Source organism: Pelobates fuscus, chromosome 2 (genome assembly GCF_036172605.1).
Source record: "Pelobates fuscus isolate aPelFus1 chromosome 2, aPelFus1.pri, whole genome shotgun sequence".
Classification (NCBI taxonomy): domain Eukaryota; kingdom Metazoa; phylum Chordata; class Amphibia; order Anura; family Pelobatidae; genus Pelobates; species Pelobates fuscus.
In genome coordinates, this window is record NC_086318.1 from 319,361,247 (window position 1) to 319,378,540 (window position 17,294).

General features: G+C 41.3%; 1 protein-coding gene across 2 annotated transcripts in view; it reads left to right on the plus strand.

The window, feature by feature from the left end:
• The window catches only part of PDSS2 (decaprenyl diphosphate synthase subunit 2), a 304,080-nt gene that overhangs the window by 85,442 nt on the left and 201,344 nt on the right, over positions 1 to 17,294 (plus strand). For both annotated transcript variants that reach the window (XM_063443542.1, XM_063443541.1), the window contains exon 3: positions 10,765 to 10,899. In XM_063443542.1, the coding sequence (XP_063299612.1) occupies positions 10,765 to 10,899 (135 nt within the window). The remainder of the gene's footprint in view (positions 1 to 10,764; positions 10,900 to 17,294) is intronic.

Sequence of the window (17,294 nt, forward strand, 5' to 3'; positions counted from 1 at the left end):
TTGCCTTTGGTAACATTATCTGTTAATTCTTTTAATAGTTACCAATATGTTTCTAAATGACTGCAGTGGGTTCAAGCATTTGTTGTGGCATGAGCCTTGGTACATCTTTGGGTGCAGAGTGGGTGCATGGCCTTAATTTAGAAGTTCCCAACGACACGTAGAACAGACGTATTGTGGCTCACAATGTGTAAGACAGAGAAATCCCTGCATCCTTTGGTCCGGAAGTACCAGCTTATCAGATATGTCTGGGTACCATGCAGCTCTCCTGCTAGGTAGGGAAAACAACCTGAATGAAGCGTAATTTGTATCTGAAAAAATAGCCATATTTCCTTATTAAAGCATTAAACATGTATTGTATGTTTCAGAAAAAGGGGTTGTTTACTGCTTTCTAAACTGAAAAAAAAAAAAAAAAACACAACAATTTTGAAATGTAAGCCAAAAGCAGTAAATTGGGATCATTCCTCAGCTGCTGTTTGTCCAACTTGGCTGTTTTAACATAAACTTTGTGATATATGCTTGGAGTTCCATTGCCAACATGTTTTTTGTGATAATTTTGGATCACATTCTTGCAAAGCGGAGCTCTATACATAGTCCAAGTAGCAAGTAGAGCAGGGTCGCATTACACATATAAACATATGTGTTGTTTTTTTGTTTTAGGTCTGCAGCTTGGCATGTTACTTTTACAATATTTTAAATATCATGCCATTGGTTATTTGCCGCATCATGGTGACATTGATGTGGCGGTGTCATGATGTTGACATTGTTATTGTGCCAAATTCCTAGTAATGGAAATAATAATCATTATCTATATACCAATGTCTAACTATTAATATACCTATGAATACAATTTGGCCCAGTGTTCCTGTGTTATTCCTGCATGGTTTTCTCTTTCAAAACTTGACTTATGAATCCCCGCAAATATTGTAAGTACTCAACACCTAGTCCACCTCAAACTCCTTAGAGGGATACTATTGGCATAACAAAAACTATGCCAATAGTTTAGATGTACAGATAGTGCCCCTGCAGGCTAAATGCTCAATTCTGTGCCATTAAGGAGTTAAATCACTTTTGTTTCAGTTTATACAGCCCTAGCAACACCACACCTGGATGTGACTGACACAGCCTACATGCAATTTTTAATCAGAGGTTAACTTGCTTTAGAAGTTTGTTTATACTGCTCTATAAATGTAATCACACACAGGAGGCTCCCACTGGTTCTAGAAGGCTATTAAAAGAGCAGGAGATGAGAAATTCTTAATGAAATGGACTGTGCAATAAAGGAACCTAGAATACCTTTAATCCACGAATTCAGGCTGCTCTAGTGAGTCAGAGCGCAAGGAACAGTGAGGAGCAGAATTACTGAAGTCTGTAAGAGGCATGTGCTCCATGTATTGGAGGCTGAAAGATTTGACTTAAAGCGGCACTGTCATGCCGAATTCCGTTTTTTTTTTAACCCCCCTCCCGCCTCAACTACATCCAATCGACCCCCTAGTCATCCCCAAATGCCCCTATGCCCCCCACATTACCTATTTTTTATTCTTTATTTTCTGCCCCGATCTATATTCAGGGCGCCGCCATCTTTGTGTGGGTAGGTGAAGTCCCTGTGGGACACGTCATCTGCCCACACTAGATAGCCCTGAGATTCCCGCACATGCCCAGTGAAACATCTGGACATGCGAACGGGAATTTCACCTATTCATTCATTCATCAGACAGACGAATGAATGAATAGAAAAAATCAGACGAACAAACTAACACTGTGTATCAGTGTTCGTTTGTTTGTTCGGTTTATTACAAGGAGGGAGCTACCGGCGTGCAGCTCCCTCCTTGTAATATGTAAAGATAGAAGCGGCAGGGAGCAGTGCTCCCCACCACTTCATAAGCCCCCCAGGTCCCCTCCTCACTCTATGGGGGTCAATATGCTATACGCTATACCGCGAGTAGGGGCATGTCCACTAAACAGTGAGCAGCCTGTGGCTGCTCACTGTAAAAAAAAAAAAAAGAAAGGGTAATAAGGGGGGGACGGGGGGCCTACTGTCCTCCCCCGCCGGCCCCCACCCCTGGACGGCGGGTGGGGGCCATAATGGGAATGAGGGGGGACCTACTGTCCTCCTCTCAGGCCCCCACCCCTGGGCGGCGGGTGGGGGCCATAATAGTAATAAGGGGGGGGGGACCTACTGTCCTCCACCCCCCGGCCCCCACCCCTGGGCGGCGGGTGGGGGCCATAATAGTAATAGGGGGGGGGGATCTACTGTCCTCCCCCCCCCGGCCCCCACCCCTGGGCGGCGGGTGGGGGCCATAACGATAATGGGGCGGGACCTACTGTCCTCCCCCCGCCCCCACCCCTGGGCGGCGGGTGGGGGCACTAAGTAAATTCCCCCCCCCCATCAAGGTGACTAGGGGTGCCCAAGCCCCTAGTCACCCACCCCCCACCCAAATAAAAAATGCCCCTACCTACCCCCCTCACCCTAAAAAATAGTGAGGGGGGAATAAAATTGCTAACCTGTAAAGTAAAATTAAACTTACCATTCGACGTCTTCTTTTTTCTAAAATCTTCATTTTTCAGCCCCAAAAAAGGCCAAATAAAAAACCATCATAGCCGTCGAACTAAAAATAAAATAAAAAACCCGAGCGCAAAAAAAAAAAACCCGACGAAAAAGAAAAAACCAGAGCGCACAAAAAAATAATCCATCTTCACCCATGGAGGGCTCCGCGCAGACTGAGCTCCGCAGGGCGGGGCAAGGCTTATAAAGCCTTGCCCCGCCCTGCAATTAGCCTAAGAACACTCTGATTGGTGGGTTTAAGCCAATCAGAGTGCTCTTTGTCATTTTACAAGCGTGGGAAAGTTCTTTGGAATTTTCCCACGCTTGTAAAATGTCACAGAGCACTGTGATTGGATGGCTTGAAATCCATCCAATCACAGTGCTCTTTGTCATTTTACAAGCGTGGGAAAGTTCTTTGGAACTTTCCCACGCTTGTAAAATGACACAGAGCACTGTGATTGGATGGATTTCAAGCCATCCAATCACAGTGCTCTGTGTCAATTTACAAGCGTGGGAAAATTCCAAAGAACTTTCCCACGCTTGTAAAATGACACAGAGCACTGTGATTGGATGGATTTCAAGCCATCCAATCACAGTGCTCTGTGTCATTTTACAAGCGTGGGAAAATTCCAAAGAACTTTCCCACGCTTGTAAAATGACACAGAGCACTGTGATTGGATGGATTTCAAGCCATCCAATCACAGTGCTCTGTGACATTTTACAAGCGTGGGAAAATTCCAAAGAACTTTCCCACGCTTGTAAAATGACAAAGAGCACTCTGATTGGCTTAAACCCACCAATCAGAGTGTTCTTAGGCTAATTGCAGGGCAGGGCAAGGCTTTATAAGCCTTGCCCCGCCCTGCGGAGCTCAGTCTGCGCGGAGCCCTCCATGGGTGAAGATGGATTATTTTTTTTTGCGCTCGGGTTTTTTATTTTATTTTTAGTTCGACGGCTATGATGGTTTTTTGTTTGGCCTTTTTTGGGGCTGAAAAATGAAGATTTTAGAAAAAAGAAGACGTCGAATGGTAAGTTTAATTTTACTTTACAGGTTAGCAATTTTATTCCCCCCTCACTATTTTTTAGGGTGAGGGGGGTAGGTAGGGGCATTTTTTATTTGGGTGGGGGGTGGGTGACTAGGGGCTTGGGCACCCCTAGTCACCTTGATGGGGGGGGGGGGGAATTTACTTAGTGCCCCCACCCGCCGCCCAGGGGTGGGGGCGAGGGGAGGACAGTAGGTCCCCCCCCCATTATCGTTATGGCCCCCACCCGCCGCCCAGGGGTGGGGGCCGGGGGGGGAGGACAGTAGATCCCCCCCCCCTTATTACTATTATGGCCCCCACCCGCCGCCCAGGGGTGGGGGCCGGGGGGGAGGACAGTAGGTCCCCCCCCCCCCTTTTTCCATTAGGGCCCCCACCCGCCGCCCAGGGGTGGGGGCCGGGGGCTGGAGGACAGTAGGTCCCCCCCCCTTATTACTATTATGGCCCCCACCCGCCGCCCAGGGGTGGGGGCCGGGGGGGGGAGGACAGTAGGTCCCCCCCCCCTATTACTATTATGGCCCCCACCCGCCGCCCAGGGGTGGGGGCCGGGGGGTGCAGGACAGTAGGTCCCCCCCCCCCTATTACTATTATGGCCCCCACCCGCCGCCCAGGGGTGGGGGCCGGGGGGGGAGGACAGTAGGTCCCCCCCCCTCTTATTACCATTATGGCCCCCACCCGCCGCCCAGGGGTGGGGGCCAGGGGGGAGGACAGTAGGTCCCCCCCCCCCTTTATTACTATTATGGCCCCCACCCGCCGGCCAGGGGTGGGGGCCGGGGGGAGGACAGTAGGTCCCCACCCCCCTACTACTATTATGGCCCCCACCCGCCGCCCAGGGGTGGGGGCCGGGGGGGAGGACAGTAGGTCCCCCCCCCTCATTATCTTTATGGCCCCCACCCACCGCTCAGGGGTGGGGGCCGGGGGGGGGGGACAATAGGTCTCCCTCCCTTATTTTACTTTACGGCCCCCACCCTTCATTTAGGGGTGGGGGGCAATATTTTTATTTTTTTTCTACAGTGAGCAGCCACAGGCTGCTCACTGCTTACTAGACATGCCCCTACTCGCGGTATAGCGAGTAGGGGCATATTATTTACTAATACCAAGTCATTTTTACTTGGTGTTAGTAAATTTGGCTGAAAGACCAATTTAGGTCTTTCAGCCTTTTAGTAGATAGCTCCCTAATACTGTGGGAATTAGGGAGTTATCTACTAAGCGGCTGCAAGATGCAGCCACAGCAATGAATAGGATCGGAGTTTCATTCATTTGAATGAAATTCCGATCCGAACAAAGTACCGAATTGCATCCTAACACCAATGGAGAAACGGTGCTCATTCTGTTAGGATGCAATTCGGCAGTTTTGCCGGCGTTCTGTCTAAGTGACAGGACTTTCGGCAATACTGACAGGAAGCATTGTGGGAACAGGGAGGAAAGCTAGGGATCATGGGAAAATTGCTCTGACCAGCGGAAATGAAGCACACTTTGCTCCTCCGCTGGTCAGAGCTGGTCAAGCGGAGGAATCCTCCATAAGACAGAGTCCCTACTTTGTCTTATGATTTTAAAGAAAACTAAAGAAGACAGGAAGAAAAGAATAACAGATCCTGAGAGAGGGGGAGAAGAGGAAGAGATTGAGGAAAGGTAAGTTCGGCATGACAGTGCCGCTTTAAGGGCTGGCGAGAGTAGGAATTCCAGCACACACCACAGTGCATGCATACAGCCAGCACACATCCACACACCATACAGTCTACACAAACACCAGACACACAACATACAGCCTACACTAATCATACAGCCAGCACACATAACATACTGCCTACACACAAAAACCATCCAGCATACACTAGACACCCATTATGCAGCCAGCACACACACACACACACTATATACATTACACCCAGCCAAAACATACCACACACGCTATGAGGGAGGACAGAGGGCGAGACAATAAAATCCAAATGTTTGCACATTAAATCCAAATGTAAGACATAGCTGGTCGTAATTATGCTTGAGTTAGAGTATTTTTCCAGGTCAGCTATTTTGGGCTGTTTTTTTTTGTTTCAGATTTAATTTGGGGAAATTCGGAGTTTAGTAATCATCACCCCCAATGTCAAAGTGTATTTAGGATCCTTAAACTTTTATAATTTTACATTTTGTTTGAGGACAAGTAAATTGTCGTGACAGACAAGTAGATTGGGCTACTACTTTAGTCCTTTGGAAAGTAGATTTTAAAAAAAAAAAGATTTTTTTTCAATCCACACCCCTAATTTTAGAGTATTTATTAGTATTAGAAATCATACAGAGTAATTACAGCAAGGAGTTCTATTGTTATGATCTAGAATTCTCCCAATAGTCCTTACAATTCCAGCCAATATATACACATATTCTGCTACTGCTTCAAGAATGAACAAAACATAAAATTGCACTACTAATGGAAACGGATCTATGCTTTTTAAATGTTCATTTGTATGGGATCTGTGCCAGATACTTTAAATATAAAGATTTCAAGTATATTGGCAACAAGCAATTCCTAATTTATTTTGAAGATACATCTGCACTCTTCTTTGCCAAGTATTTGAAATCCCCACAGTCACCGCAGGTGAAGTTTGTAATTGTGATGACTTTGAAGACCCACTTTTCATATATATTTGACTACAAAATCCTATGGCAGCCACAAGACTGTTTAGCACAATTGGGTTGGGATGTTTGGATAGAACTTAATCTTAGCTCCAGCCTGTATTTGAATGCTTTGTTAAAAACATTGGAAAAAAGTAAATGTATAAATTAATTTTCTTGGCAAAATAAGTATAATATTTTTACATATGCATTCAAATTTTTACCTGAAGAATATTTTTTCCTTTTAAAATGTGGACCTCCATGCATACTAAATAAGTAAGTTAAATCTAAACTTAAAGGGACACTCTATAATAACTTGAGTCCATTGTATATGTTATGGTGCAAGAAATTCTTTGTTTCTTTCAGAATGCATGTAATTCCTTATAGCTGCGGCAATTAGCAAAAACAACCAGACCTCTAATCCAGTCTCTGAGTGGTATCAAAAGGCAAGACTTAAAGGGACGTCAGTCACCAAAACAATTTTAGCTTAATGAAGCAGTTTTGGTCAATTGATCATGCCCCTGCCGTCTCACTGTTCAATACTCTGCCATTTAGGAGTTACATCACTTTGTTTATACAACCATAGCCACACTTCCCTGCATGTGTCTTACATAGCCTTTCTAAACACTTCATGTACATCTAATATTAACACTTCCCTTATTGCAAATTCTGTTTAATTTAAATATTTTGTATCTTCTGCTCTGTGGAAAAAAATTGACAGACCCTGCAGGAGCCTCCTGTATGTAATTAAAGTTTAATTTACAGAGCAGGAGATAAAAACTTTCAAAGTAAGTTAACATCTGATTGAAAATGAAACCATTTTGTTTTCATGCAGGCTGTGTCGGTCACAGCCAAAGGAGGTGTGGCTAGGGCTGCCTAAACCGAAACAAGTTATTTAACTCCTAAATGGCAGAGAAATAAGCAGTGAGACTGCAGGGGCATGATCTATACACCAAAACTCTTTCTTTAAGCTAAAGTTGTTTTGGTGACTATAGTGTTTCTTTAACTTCCCTTTACATGTAATGTTTGCTATATGGAGTGCAGGGACGTATCTTACACAAGACAAACAAGGCATCTGCCTTGGGCGGCACATTGCAGGGGGTGGCAAAAAAAAGCCGCCCCCAAACGCCCAGGCAGATCCCTTGCTTGCCTCGTGTCCTGGGTGGCTCAAGAGCTGGCCAGCTGGTCACTTTTGAACCCCCTCAAGGCTGGCGGCGGACAGCGAGGGAGCATACTCACCTGAGCTCTTCCTGCTCAGCTCCCTCTGCGCCTCTTAATGAAGCCGGAATATGACGTCAGACCGGCTCCCGGCAACACTAAGCGGCGCGCAAGGGAGCTGAGCAGGAAAATCAGAGCTCCCTCGCCGCCTACTCAGCCTGTTCGCCCGCCTAGCAGCACCACTGGACCACAGGTAAGTAATCCACTCCAGCTCTCCCAGGGAGGGCGGGAGGATTTAAAATAAAAATAAATAATTTGTGAGTGTTGGGGGAAATGTATGTGTGTGTGTGTGTGTGTGTGTCTGTAAGTGAATGTGTGTGCGTGTATCTGTGAGTGTGTGTCTGTTAGTGAATGTTTGTGTCTAAGTGAATGTGTGTGTGTCGGTCACTGAGTTTGTGCGTCTGTCAGTGCGTGTCCGAGTAATAGTGTGTCTGTCTATCAGTGTGTCAAATCAGTGAGTGTGTGTTTATTTGTCATTGTATATGAGAGTGTGTGTCTGTCAATGAGTGTATGCATCTATCAGTGAGTGGGTGTGTCTGTCAGTCAAAGTGCGGCCTTGACTGGAAGGGGTGGGGAAAATTTAAATTAAGGGGGGGGGGGGCTGCCCGAGCACCTTCCTGCCTAGGGCAGCACAAATCCTAAATACACCACTGATTGAGTGTACATGTAACTTTGCAGATGCTGTCATAGATTTCCATGTGAAAACCTGTGCTGTAGCTTCAAGAGCGTAATTCGTTAATAAACATGAATGGAGCTATTTGTCATACTAATGGTAACTGTGCTATGAATTTGATTTGGTTGCATATGAACTTTATTATTTATGTTAATAAATCAGTCAGCTTGATGACTACATTTCCCTTAGACAACTTACATAGGAATTCTCCGATATATTTAGCACTACCTGTATATTTGTGCCAATCATGGGATGTTCAGAGATTATTATTTTTTGTTTCTAAATTCTCAGTATTTCTAGCTAATTTGGGGTGCATTTTGTAATCTCTTATCCTGGTAAGACATTAAAAAGGCATTCATTTTCTGTTTGCAGTGTTTTCTTAAGCTCCTGTGTGTAGTCATTCAGTTTTATTTATTTTAAGAGCTATGTACATACATGACACGTCTATTATTGTGACTCTTTGCACATGCAGTTGACAGATTAAGGGACACTTTAAACCACTAAATCATGCCAGCTTGCAGACGTTTTGTTTTATAAAAGTACTGATTTGAAAAGAAATCTGCACTTGTATAAACCCCCTTAGTAAATCCTCCCATCTGTCAATGCATCGCTCAAAGCAAAAATGATTACTACTCATAGGGAAGCATTGCTGGAGAATCGCGGTGATTTCCATGCGTGAGCTCTTTGTCCAAGTGCTTCTCTTGGAGATTATCACTAGTGAGGTGGAACAGGACTATAGTGTGATTACATCCTTGTTTCTGGATTAGGGGTAAGTAAGTTATTTAGATAAATAGTGTGGAGATGGGCCCTAAATCTAATCTAATCTAAACTAATAACTCTCTGTTACAAAAGTATTGAGGTGTAATCTTAATTTTTATCATTATTTTTGAATTGTACGCTATTTAGTTTGCAATTTCAAACTGATGTTCAACATAAACTTAAATAGACACCAAAATAACTTTAGCTTAATTAAGTGGTTTTGGTGTATAAATCATGCCCCTGTTGTCTCACGGCTCAATTCTCTGCCATTTAGGAGTTAAATCACTTTACTTATGCAGGCCTAATCACACCGCCTTCCTCAACACTTCCTGTAAAGAGGCATCTAATGTTTACACTTCCTTTATTGCATATTCTGTTTAATTTAGAATTTCTTATCTTCTGCTCTGATAATAGCTTGCTAGACCATGCGTGAGCCTCCTGTATGTAATTAAAGATCAATTTACAGAGCAGCAGTTAAAAACTTTTAACTTTTAAGTTAACATGCGATTTGAAAATGAAATAATTTTGTTTTCATGCAGACTGTGTCAGTCAAAGCCAGGGAAGGTGTGGCTGGGGCTGTATAAAAGGAAACAAGTTATTTCAAGGGACACTATAGTCACCAGAACAACTACAGCTTATTGAATTTGTTCTGGTGAGTAGAATCATTACCTTCAGGCTTTTTGCTGTAAACACTGTCTTTTCAGAGAAAATGCAGTGTTTACATTACAGCCTAGTGATAACTTCACTGGCCACTCCTCAGATGGCTGTTAGAGATCCTTCCTGGGTCATGGCTGCCTAAAATGCATCCAAACATTCAGTGTCTCCTCCCTCTGTATGCAGACACTGAACTTTCCTCATAGAGATTCATTGATTTAATTCTTCTCTATGGGGAGATGCTGATTGGCCAGGGCTGTGTTTGAATCATGCTGGCTCTGCCCCTGATCTGCCTCTTTGTCAGTCTCAGCCAATCCTATGGGGAAGCATTGTGATTGGATCAGGATACCACTTCTGAAGATGTCAGCAGACAGCTTGTTTTTCTGAGGCAAACAGCATGCAGATCTACAGTTTCAGGCTTGAATACAGTAAGATCTTTATGGAGGCATAAGGGGCCCAGGGGGGCTAGATTGTGGTTTTAACACTATAGGATCAGGAATACATGTTTGTGTTCCTGACCCTATAGTGATCCTTTAACCCCTTAAGGACATGTGACATGTCATGATTCCCTTTTATTCCAGAAGTTTGGTCCTTAAGGGATTAACTCCTAAATGGCAGAGAATTGAGCAGTGACAATTCAGACATGATCTATACTTTAAAACTGCTTAATTAAGCGAAAGTTGTGTTGGTGAATATGGTGTCCATTTAAATCAGTGCTGTCACACCAAATGGAAAAACAACCCAAGGTGACATTCCACTTATAGTGTGGCAGCCGGAATAGACGAGAAAGGGACAAATATGTACATGAACCCCTAACTCCTTCCTTCGTTATACCTTCCGCTCACGTGACAGGATTTGAACACATGAGTTTTTTATAAAGACAAACTCACATGCGATAGTGTCGCTTTAACAAAAGTTTTTAAAAAATGTCAATGTACGTTAATTCAACAACAGAGATTTATCATTTGCAGCTTGGTTCCTAAAATAGACACCGTAAAAAGTAAAACTCACATTAAAGCTGATAAAAATCATTTTGGGTTCTGCAATAGTGGGCATTGTAGAGAAATCACAAGACTTGAAAATATATATAGCTGACTGTAAAATATTTTGACCCGATTTTTGCAATTCACAAATCATTTCTTCTCAATTCCCATAACCCTTGTGTGTTAAGCTCTGTTATCCCCCCAATATACAGCTCCTTCCTTCGTTCTGTTGTGATATTTGTGAAATTACTTTAGTTCACTACTGAAAACATTATTTGTCTTCTTCCGCAGGGCGTTTGTGTATGACAGTCGGAACAATTTACAGATGAGAGGCCTGGTAGTATTATTGATTTCTAAAGCAGCTGGGCCAAGCAAATCATCAGAGGACTCTTTACAGCACGACATGGTCAGCGGAATTTATGCCAGGTGAGAAAAGATATGCCCTTATACTTGTAACTTTGCTTACAACATGGTCCCTAGCTGTACGAGAACTGCAATTCCCATGATGCTTTGCCTGACATAAATATAGCTTTCTGTACTTGCTGTTTTTTTTCATATGACACATCATGTTTTTAAATCCTGTGCTACATGGTGCATCTTGTCACACAGCGCATTGCAGGGCCCTTAATCTCGGGGTAGCACTGGCATATGAATCATCTGGCATATGAAGTTAACTTTTTTTTATTTAATTCATTTCATTTGAAATATACAGGGTGGCCCATAAGTCCCTACCCATCCAGCACACAGATACACTTACGGGTCACCCTGTATATTCATGCTGAAGCCCGAATTATGGAACTTTTGGTCTTGCGGTTTACTTTGACGTAACATGAGCATTGAAGTAAAAAATATAATAAAAGATTAGCCTTTGAAAGGTTTCTTTCTTTGTCTGAATTGATTGACTTAATAGAAAAATTCCAAAAATGTCAGTTAAGTAGGACTCACAACCTGCATGGCTGTTAAAGGTCCACTATAGTGCCAGGAAAACAAACTCAGAAACTCATGGGAAACAATATGCACAATGTTTATTTGCATAATCAAGATGGCAGTGCTCTTTGCTGGTTCAGATGGTGAAGGGAAATGTAATTAATACACGCTTCTGCTAACTATTTGTCATAACGGCATGTTTCAAACAGCTTTTTTTTTTAAAAGGGAGACTGTCACCGTTGTATACTTTATGTCACTGTTTTGATCTCTATCCCCTCTCGGGGAGCCAATTTCTGTTTATTTTTATTTTATCTTTTATACTTTACAAACATGTATTTGTTAAAAGACCACTAAAGGCATCCAGACCACTTAATCTCACTGAAGTTGTCTGGGTGCAGTGTCCCTTTAGTTTTAATCCTTCAATGTAGTACACTGCAGTTTACTAGATAAAGCAATGTTATAATTTTAGGGTTAAACACACCTCTAGTGTCTGTCTTCCTGACAGCCGCTAGAGGAGCTTCTGGGGTCAGATTCGGTTGTTCAGTCAAATGCTGCTCAAGGAGAGCATTTTATTGGCACACTGTGTCGTATTGCTGCGCATGCTCCCTAGAATATCAATGCTTCCCTATGAGGAAGCATTGGATTGGCTGAGATCATCAATGGATCTGGGGTGGCTGCGGCAAGACCAGCAGGATAAAAGGGAAGTAAAGCTTACCTCACAGGGGAGCTGGACACCTAAATAAGTTGAAAACCACTATAGCGTTAGAGAGAGAGAGAGAGAGAGAGACACACACTTATTTTGTGGCAAACTGATACAGTAATTTAATTTACAGTCTACATTCTCTCGTAGGTGAATGGGCTGTAAAAGGCATGTTGGCAACATACACCACTACCAAAAAAAAAGAAGGGTAATGGGTGTTTTCTATCAGATATGGTCAATTAAGGTTATGTAATGCTGTTACTTTAAAGTTCGTTATTCTCATGAAATACAGCTGTTTGTTTATTTTTGTTATTCATTGAACAGAGGATGAAAAGTACATGCCTCTAAAACAGACATAAAGACTACTCTTCTAAGTAAATTTCAGTTTGAGTATGCGGCAGTAAGTTACCAGACATATACCCAAGGAAATGGTACACATACCTTAAGGAAATGCTACAATCTACAAGAGTTTATATATATATATAGATGTGTTTCCATGAGAAAAGTGGAATAATTGTGACAAAATGACTGTTTGCACTTATGTATGATTTCCTCCAGAAATAGGTACTAGTGAGCAAATGGTTTAGACATTTTGTTGCAGCGAAGTTTAATACTTTATTCTGCCCTAAACTGTGAAATCTGCTAATACTGGCTATATAAATTATAGTATTTGAGGGAAGCAGACCATCCCACAAAACATGTGGCACGTTTTAAAGTGCTCTCCACAGCATATTGTGCATTTGTTTCCCAGCTTTGTGTGTAGTTGTACAGATCACGCTTGATATTCATATAGTAAATTACTGCTCTACAATACATTTTTTGTTCTTTAACAAAAACGATCTTTGTATTTGGTCTTCATATGTGTAGAACACCTGCAGTTGTTCTCTAATTAAAATCTGCCATTACAACTTTACCTCTGCACGTTATTAATGAGTAGGAAACCCAAGATTTCAACGTATATTTATCAAAATCTACAAGACAAAAAAAAATCCCCCCCCCCCCCCGCCCCTTTTCTGATTCTCTGATTTTCTTTCCCTTAACTAGTCATTGGCAAAAGAAAGTACACCCTCTTTGAATTCTATAGTTTAACATATCAGGACATAACAATCATCTGTTCCTTAGCAGGTCTTAAAATTAAGTAAATACAAACTTAGATGAACAACATCACATGACACATTACACCGTGCCATAATTTATTTAACAAAAATAAAACCAAAATGGAGAAGCCAATGACAGAAAAGGCCACATTTCTTAGAGATGGGGCCTGAGAAATAATTGGGTAACATGTCCATCCTTGAGCATCAGATGGGGGGTGGGGGATACTGTAATTTTTAATGGGAGGTTCCTAGTGTTCTCTTATCCATGCTGGCAGGTGGGGGTCGTAATTAATTATGAAATGGGGCGATGCACATTGCCATTGTCCACCTCTCCAAATAATAATAGGTTCCCTCCCATTTCCCTCGGTGACTAGGGTTCCCCAATCCCTTAGCCACCCCATAAATAAATTACTTCTCTCCCCTCACCCCAATAAATAGCAAGAAGGGGCCAAGAAAAATCTAAAACCTGGAAAAAATATGTATACTTGCATCAGAAGTCTTCTTTGTTCTTTTCTTCGGCCCATAAAAAAGGGCAAATAAAAATCCACCAATCCTGACACCACTAATTACAATAAAAAAGGCAGCAAAAATAAAACCACACTGGCACAAAAAAATAACCCATCTTCACCCATGGAGGGCTCGCTGCACAATGAGCGCTTCTAGCACAGAGCTACTTACTAGGGCCCCCCCTTACACCTGCTTGGGTGGGGACACTAGCTCCCCCCTTTTTGGGCCCCAGCCTACTTGCATGGGTGGAGGACAGGAGAGGGAACACTAGATGCCCCCCAATTTTAGATAATAGGGCTCAACCCGGCCGCACAGTTGTAAGCCAGGGGAGGGGACACAAAGTTACTCCACCCCTTAGTATACTTATTGCAAATCGCAAGTAAATGATCATTTGCAATTCTAAGATTTCCGCATCGAGACCAATGTTACAAAATCGGTTCGGCCAACCGGATTCTGACCGCATTTGGGTTTAGTAAATATGAGAATTGGCAATGCGGTCGGAATTTTGACTAGTCACAGCACACAGGACGGTGGCTGATGACATCACTGCTCTGTGCCAGGAGTGAAGCATGAGCCTAAGGGCTGGATTCTTCCTCCATCTGACCGGAGGTGTACACATTTGACGGATAGAGGAAGCTAGTGCTCTCAGATGTTCAGGTATTTTTACATATAATTCTTTATTTTTATTTTTTTTTAAATGCCTTATCTTTTCATGCTACAAGGATTCCCATAATATACAGTAATAAAAAAATTCTGGTAAAGGTTTTATTTTAGGTTGAGAATATTTTGCAAATAAAGAAAGATGGCACAATGGTGGGTGGGTGTAGTTCCTGGAGTGTGGTTAGTGATAGCAACATTTGGGTTTGTTTGCTGTGGGAATCAGGATGGTGAGTTTGGAAATGGAAGGAAGTGAAAAGATGTTTGAGAACATTAGTATCTGCAGATTTCCTTAATGGTATCTAAGCACTGTTATAGGATACAAATTTAATATAGTAGTTTAGCCATTACACATACCAGAGAACATATAAGCCTGTCAATCACCATGAAGAAATAAGATTAAATAAGCAACAGTGTTGCTTTAGGGATGTACTCTGGTCATTACAAACATGTTGTATAATCATTTTGAATTGCAGATGAAGCAATGAAAAATGCACCATCATCAAAGTACGAAATCTATGTGACCACAAACACATCGCCATGTAGTTTATATGATAATACTGCAAGTTATTGATGCCAAGAGTCTCCTGAGGAAATACTTGGAAATGTATTAACCCAATTGTTGTCAAGTGAAATTCAAATTGCAGAATTTAGTCCAAAATAAGTGAATTGTGAAATTAACTTTCAATACTAGATATTTTAGACCCCAAAATCCAAATTGGAGCCATGTTTTCAGTTCAGTTTTCTTGCCCTGAAATGTGACATTTACATTGAATTTATTTTAAAATCCCAGGAATTCATATTTGACTGAACAACTGGATTGACTGCTGTGGGGATATTTATGGGATGATAATAGTAAACAGTTGAGAATTGCCCACCATTTCAATTCTCTAGATCCCAAAGATCGTTATCATGTAAGTGAAATGTATTCCATGCAAATAAAATCACAATTTGTTATAAAAATAGATACAATTTATTGTGACAAATGAAATAATAATATGTAACGTGCGTGATAATAATCAATGAATATTTAGTATAACATGAATATGCAATACAATGGCATGGCTATACACGTTCAATGGCTAACACAGTAAAAGTCTACAGCACCAATTGTCAAGACAAGATTTATGAGGGGCTTCACATAGAAAGAACGTAACTTTCACACAATGCAGCGAAAGGCCATAACACTTTGGCTAGCAGTTAACTAATAACCCTTTCAACGCTGGTTAGATCCTCCTAGGAATATAATACCTATTCTCATGTAATTTTAGTTAAAATAACATTTAAACCCGCTCATTAATCATTTCCTGGAACCATCCAATAAGAGTAATCTACCAGATTCTATAAGCCGAATTTTAATTTGCCTAAACAGATATTTTATCTTATTTTAGAGCAAATCAATACACCTGGATAAAAACAACGGTATGCTAACATGTGATAATATCACCGAATATATATATAATTATTCTTAATTCCACCTGCAGAATGGAATGTTTATAACTATATATTCTTTAGTTAACTAAGATTTCTAAATATCGAAATCTGACCGTGATTTATCCAGTCATATATCATGCTATACATTTTAATTAATTTAGATTAATTAAATAAAACCAGCATAATTACCAGTTAAGTAGATGTTCTCATCTGATGAGTAGGTAGTCCCAGGATTGGTTGTATGCGTGTATGATTGATTGAATGGAGGTGTGTAAGTAATAGTGAAAAATAGTGTTGCTTAGAAAGTAAGAGTAAAATTCTAAGTGTTTCTTGAGTTGGTCTCAGAGTGAATGTCTGTCATAGGCCTTTCTGCATGTCCGAATCTGGAAGCTCAACTTTCGCTTTCAACTCCGACTGACTCTTCTCTGACTCACTAATGTCTGGGTTTAGAATTATTTCTATTCCATTAACATCTAGGCAGAGCATCCATCCCCCTGTCTCATTTCTGATCACTTGGTTTGTTTATATAATGCATTCCTTAGCTCAGGCTATGTGGTTAGTGTTACAGAAATTTGATGTGTCTTTGTTAGCTTTAAATCCAAAATGGAGTCTGCTCTGTTCTGAGTGACTCTGACGATATACACTTTTAATTTCTATTTTAGCACAAAATGTCTGCCGATATAAATATCCTGACACTGCAGCTGCAGTTGGAAAATGTACAAATCAACAATTGTTGCTGTTGTTTAGTGAATTCATGTAGTATTTATAGGGGTTGCCAGATTTGTAAGTCACTTTTAAAAGTTTCAAAAGATTTTTCTAGACTTGTAACACTATTGTATTCAGTGGCGTCTCCAGCATTCATATTTAGGGAAGGGTCACATGGGGGGCCAGTGACAAAAGTGGGGGGGGGGGCAATTATAAAACGTGTGTGTGTGTGTGTGTGTGTATATATATATATATATATATATATATATATATATATACAAACACACACATTTTATAATTGCCCCCCCCCCCCCCCACTTTTGTCACTGGCCCCCCATGTGACCCTTCCCTATATATATATATATATATATATATATATATATATATATATATATATATATATATATATATATATATATATATAAATATAAAGATCTTGAGCCCCTAAACTAAACTGCAACCACAGGACTTGCCCCTGCAACCAGATTTCAATTTCAAATAGAAAAACAAACCATATAAAGCTAAAAATACTATTCTAAATTTTATCCCCTCATACCTCTTAAATTGATAACAAGGTTGGCCCAATAAGCAGCTGTCAGGGCTTTTTTTGTTTTGTCTGTGCTGTGGCTTCAAACCAGGGCCCATTTTAATGATAAATGTAAATTGCATGTTAAATCATCATTATGCAAGGCCGCCAATAGCACTGCACTATTATTATTTCTGAATAGGGAAATTGCTTTTTAAACACAATTGAAAAATACACTGTTCATATACTGGACACAAATAAAAAAGGA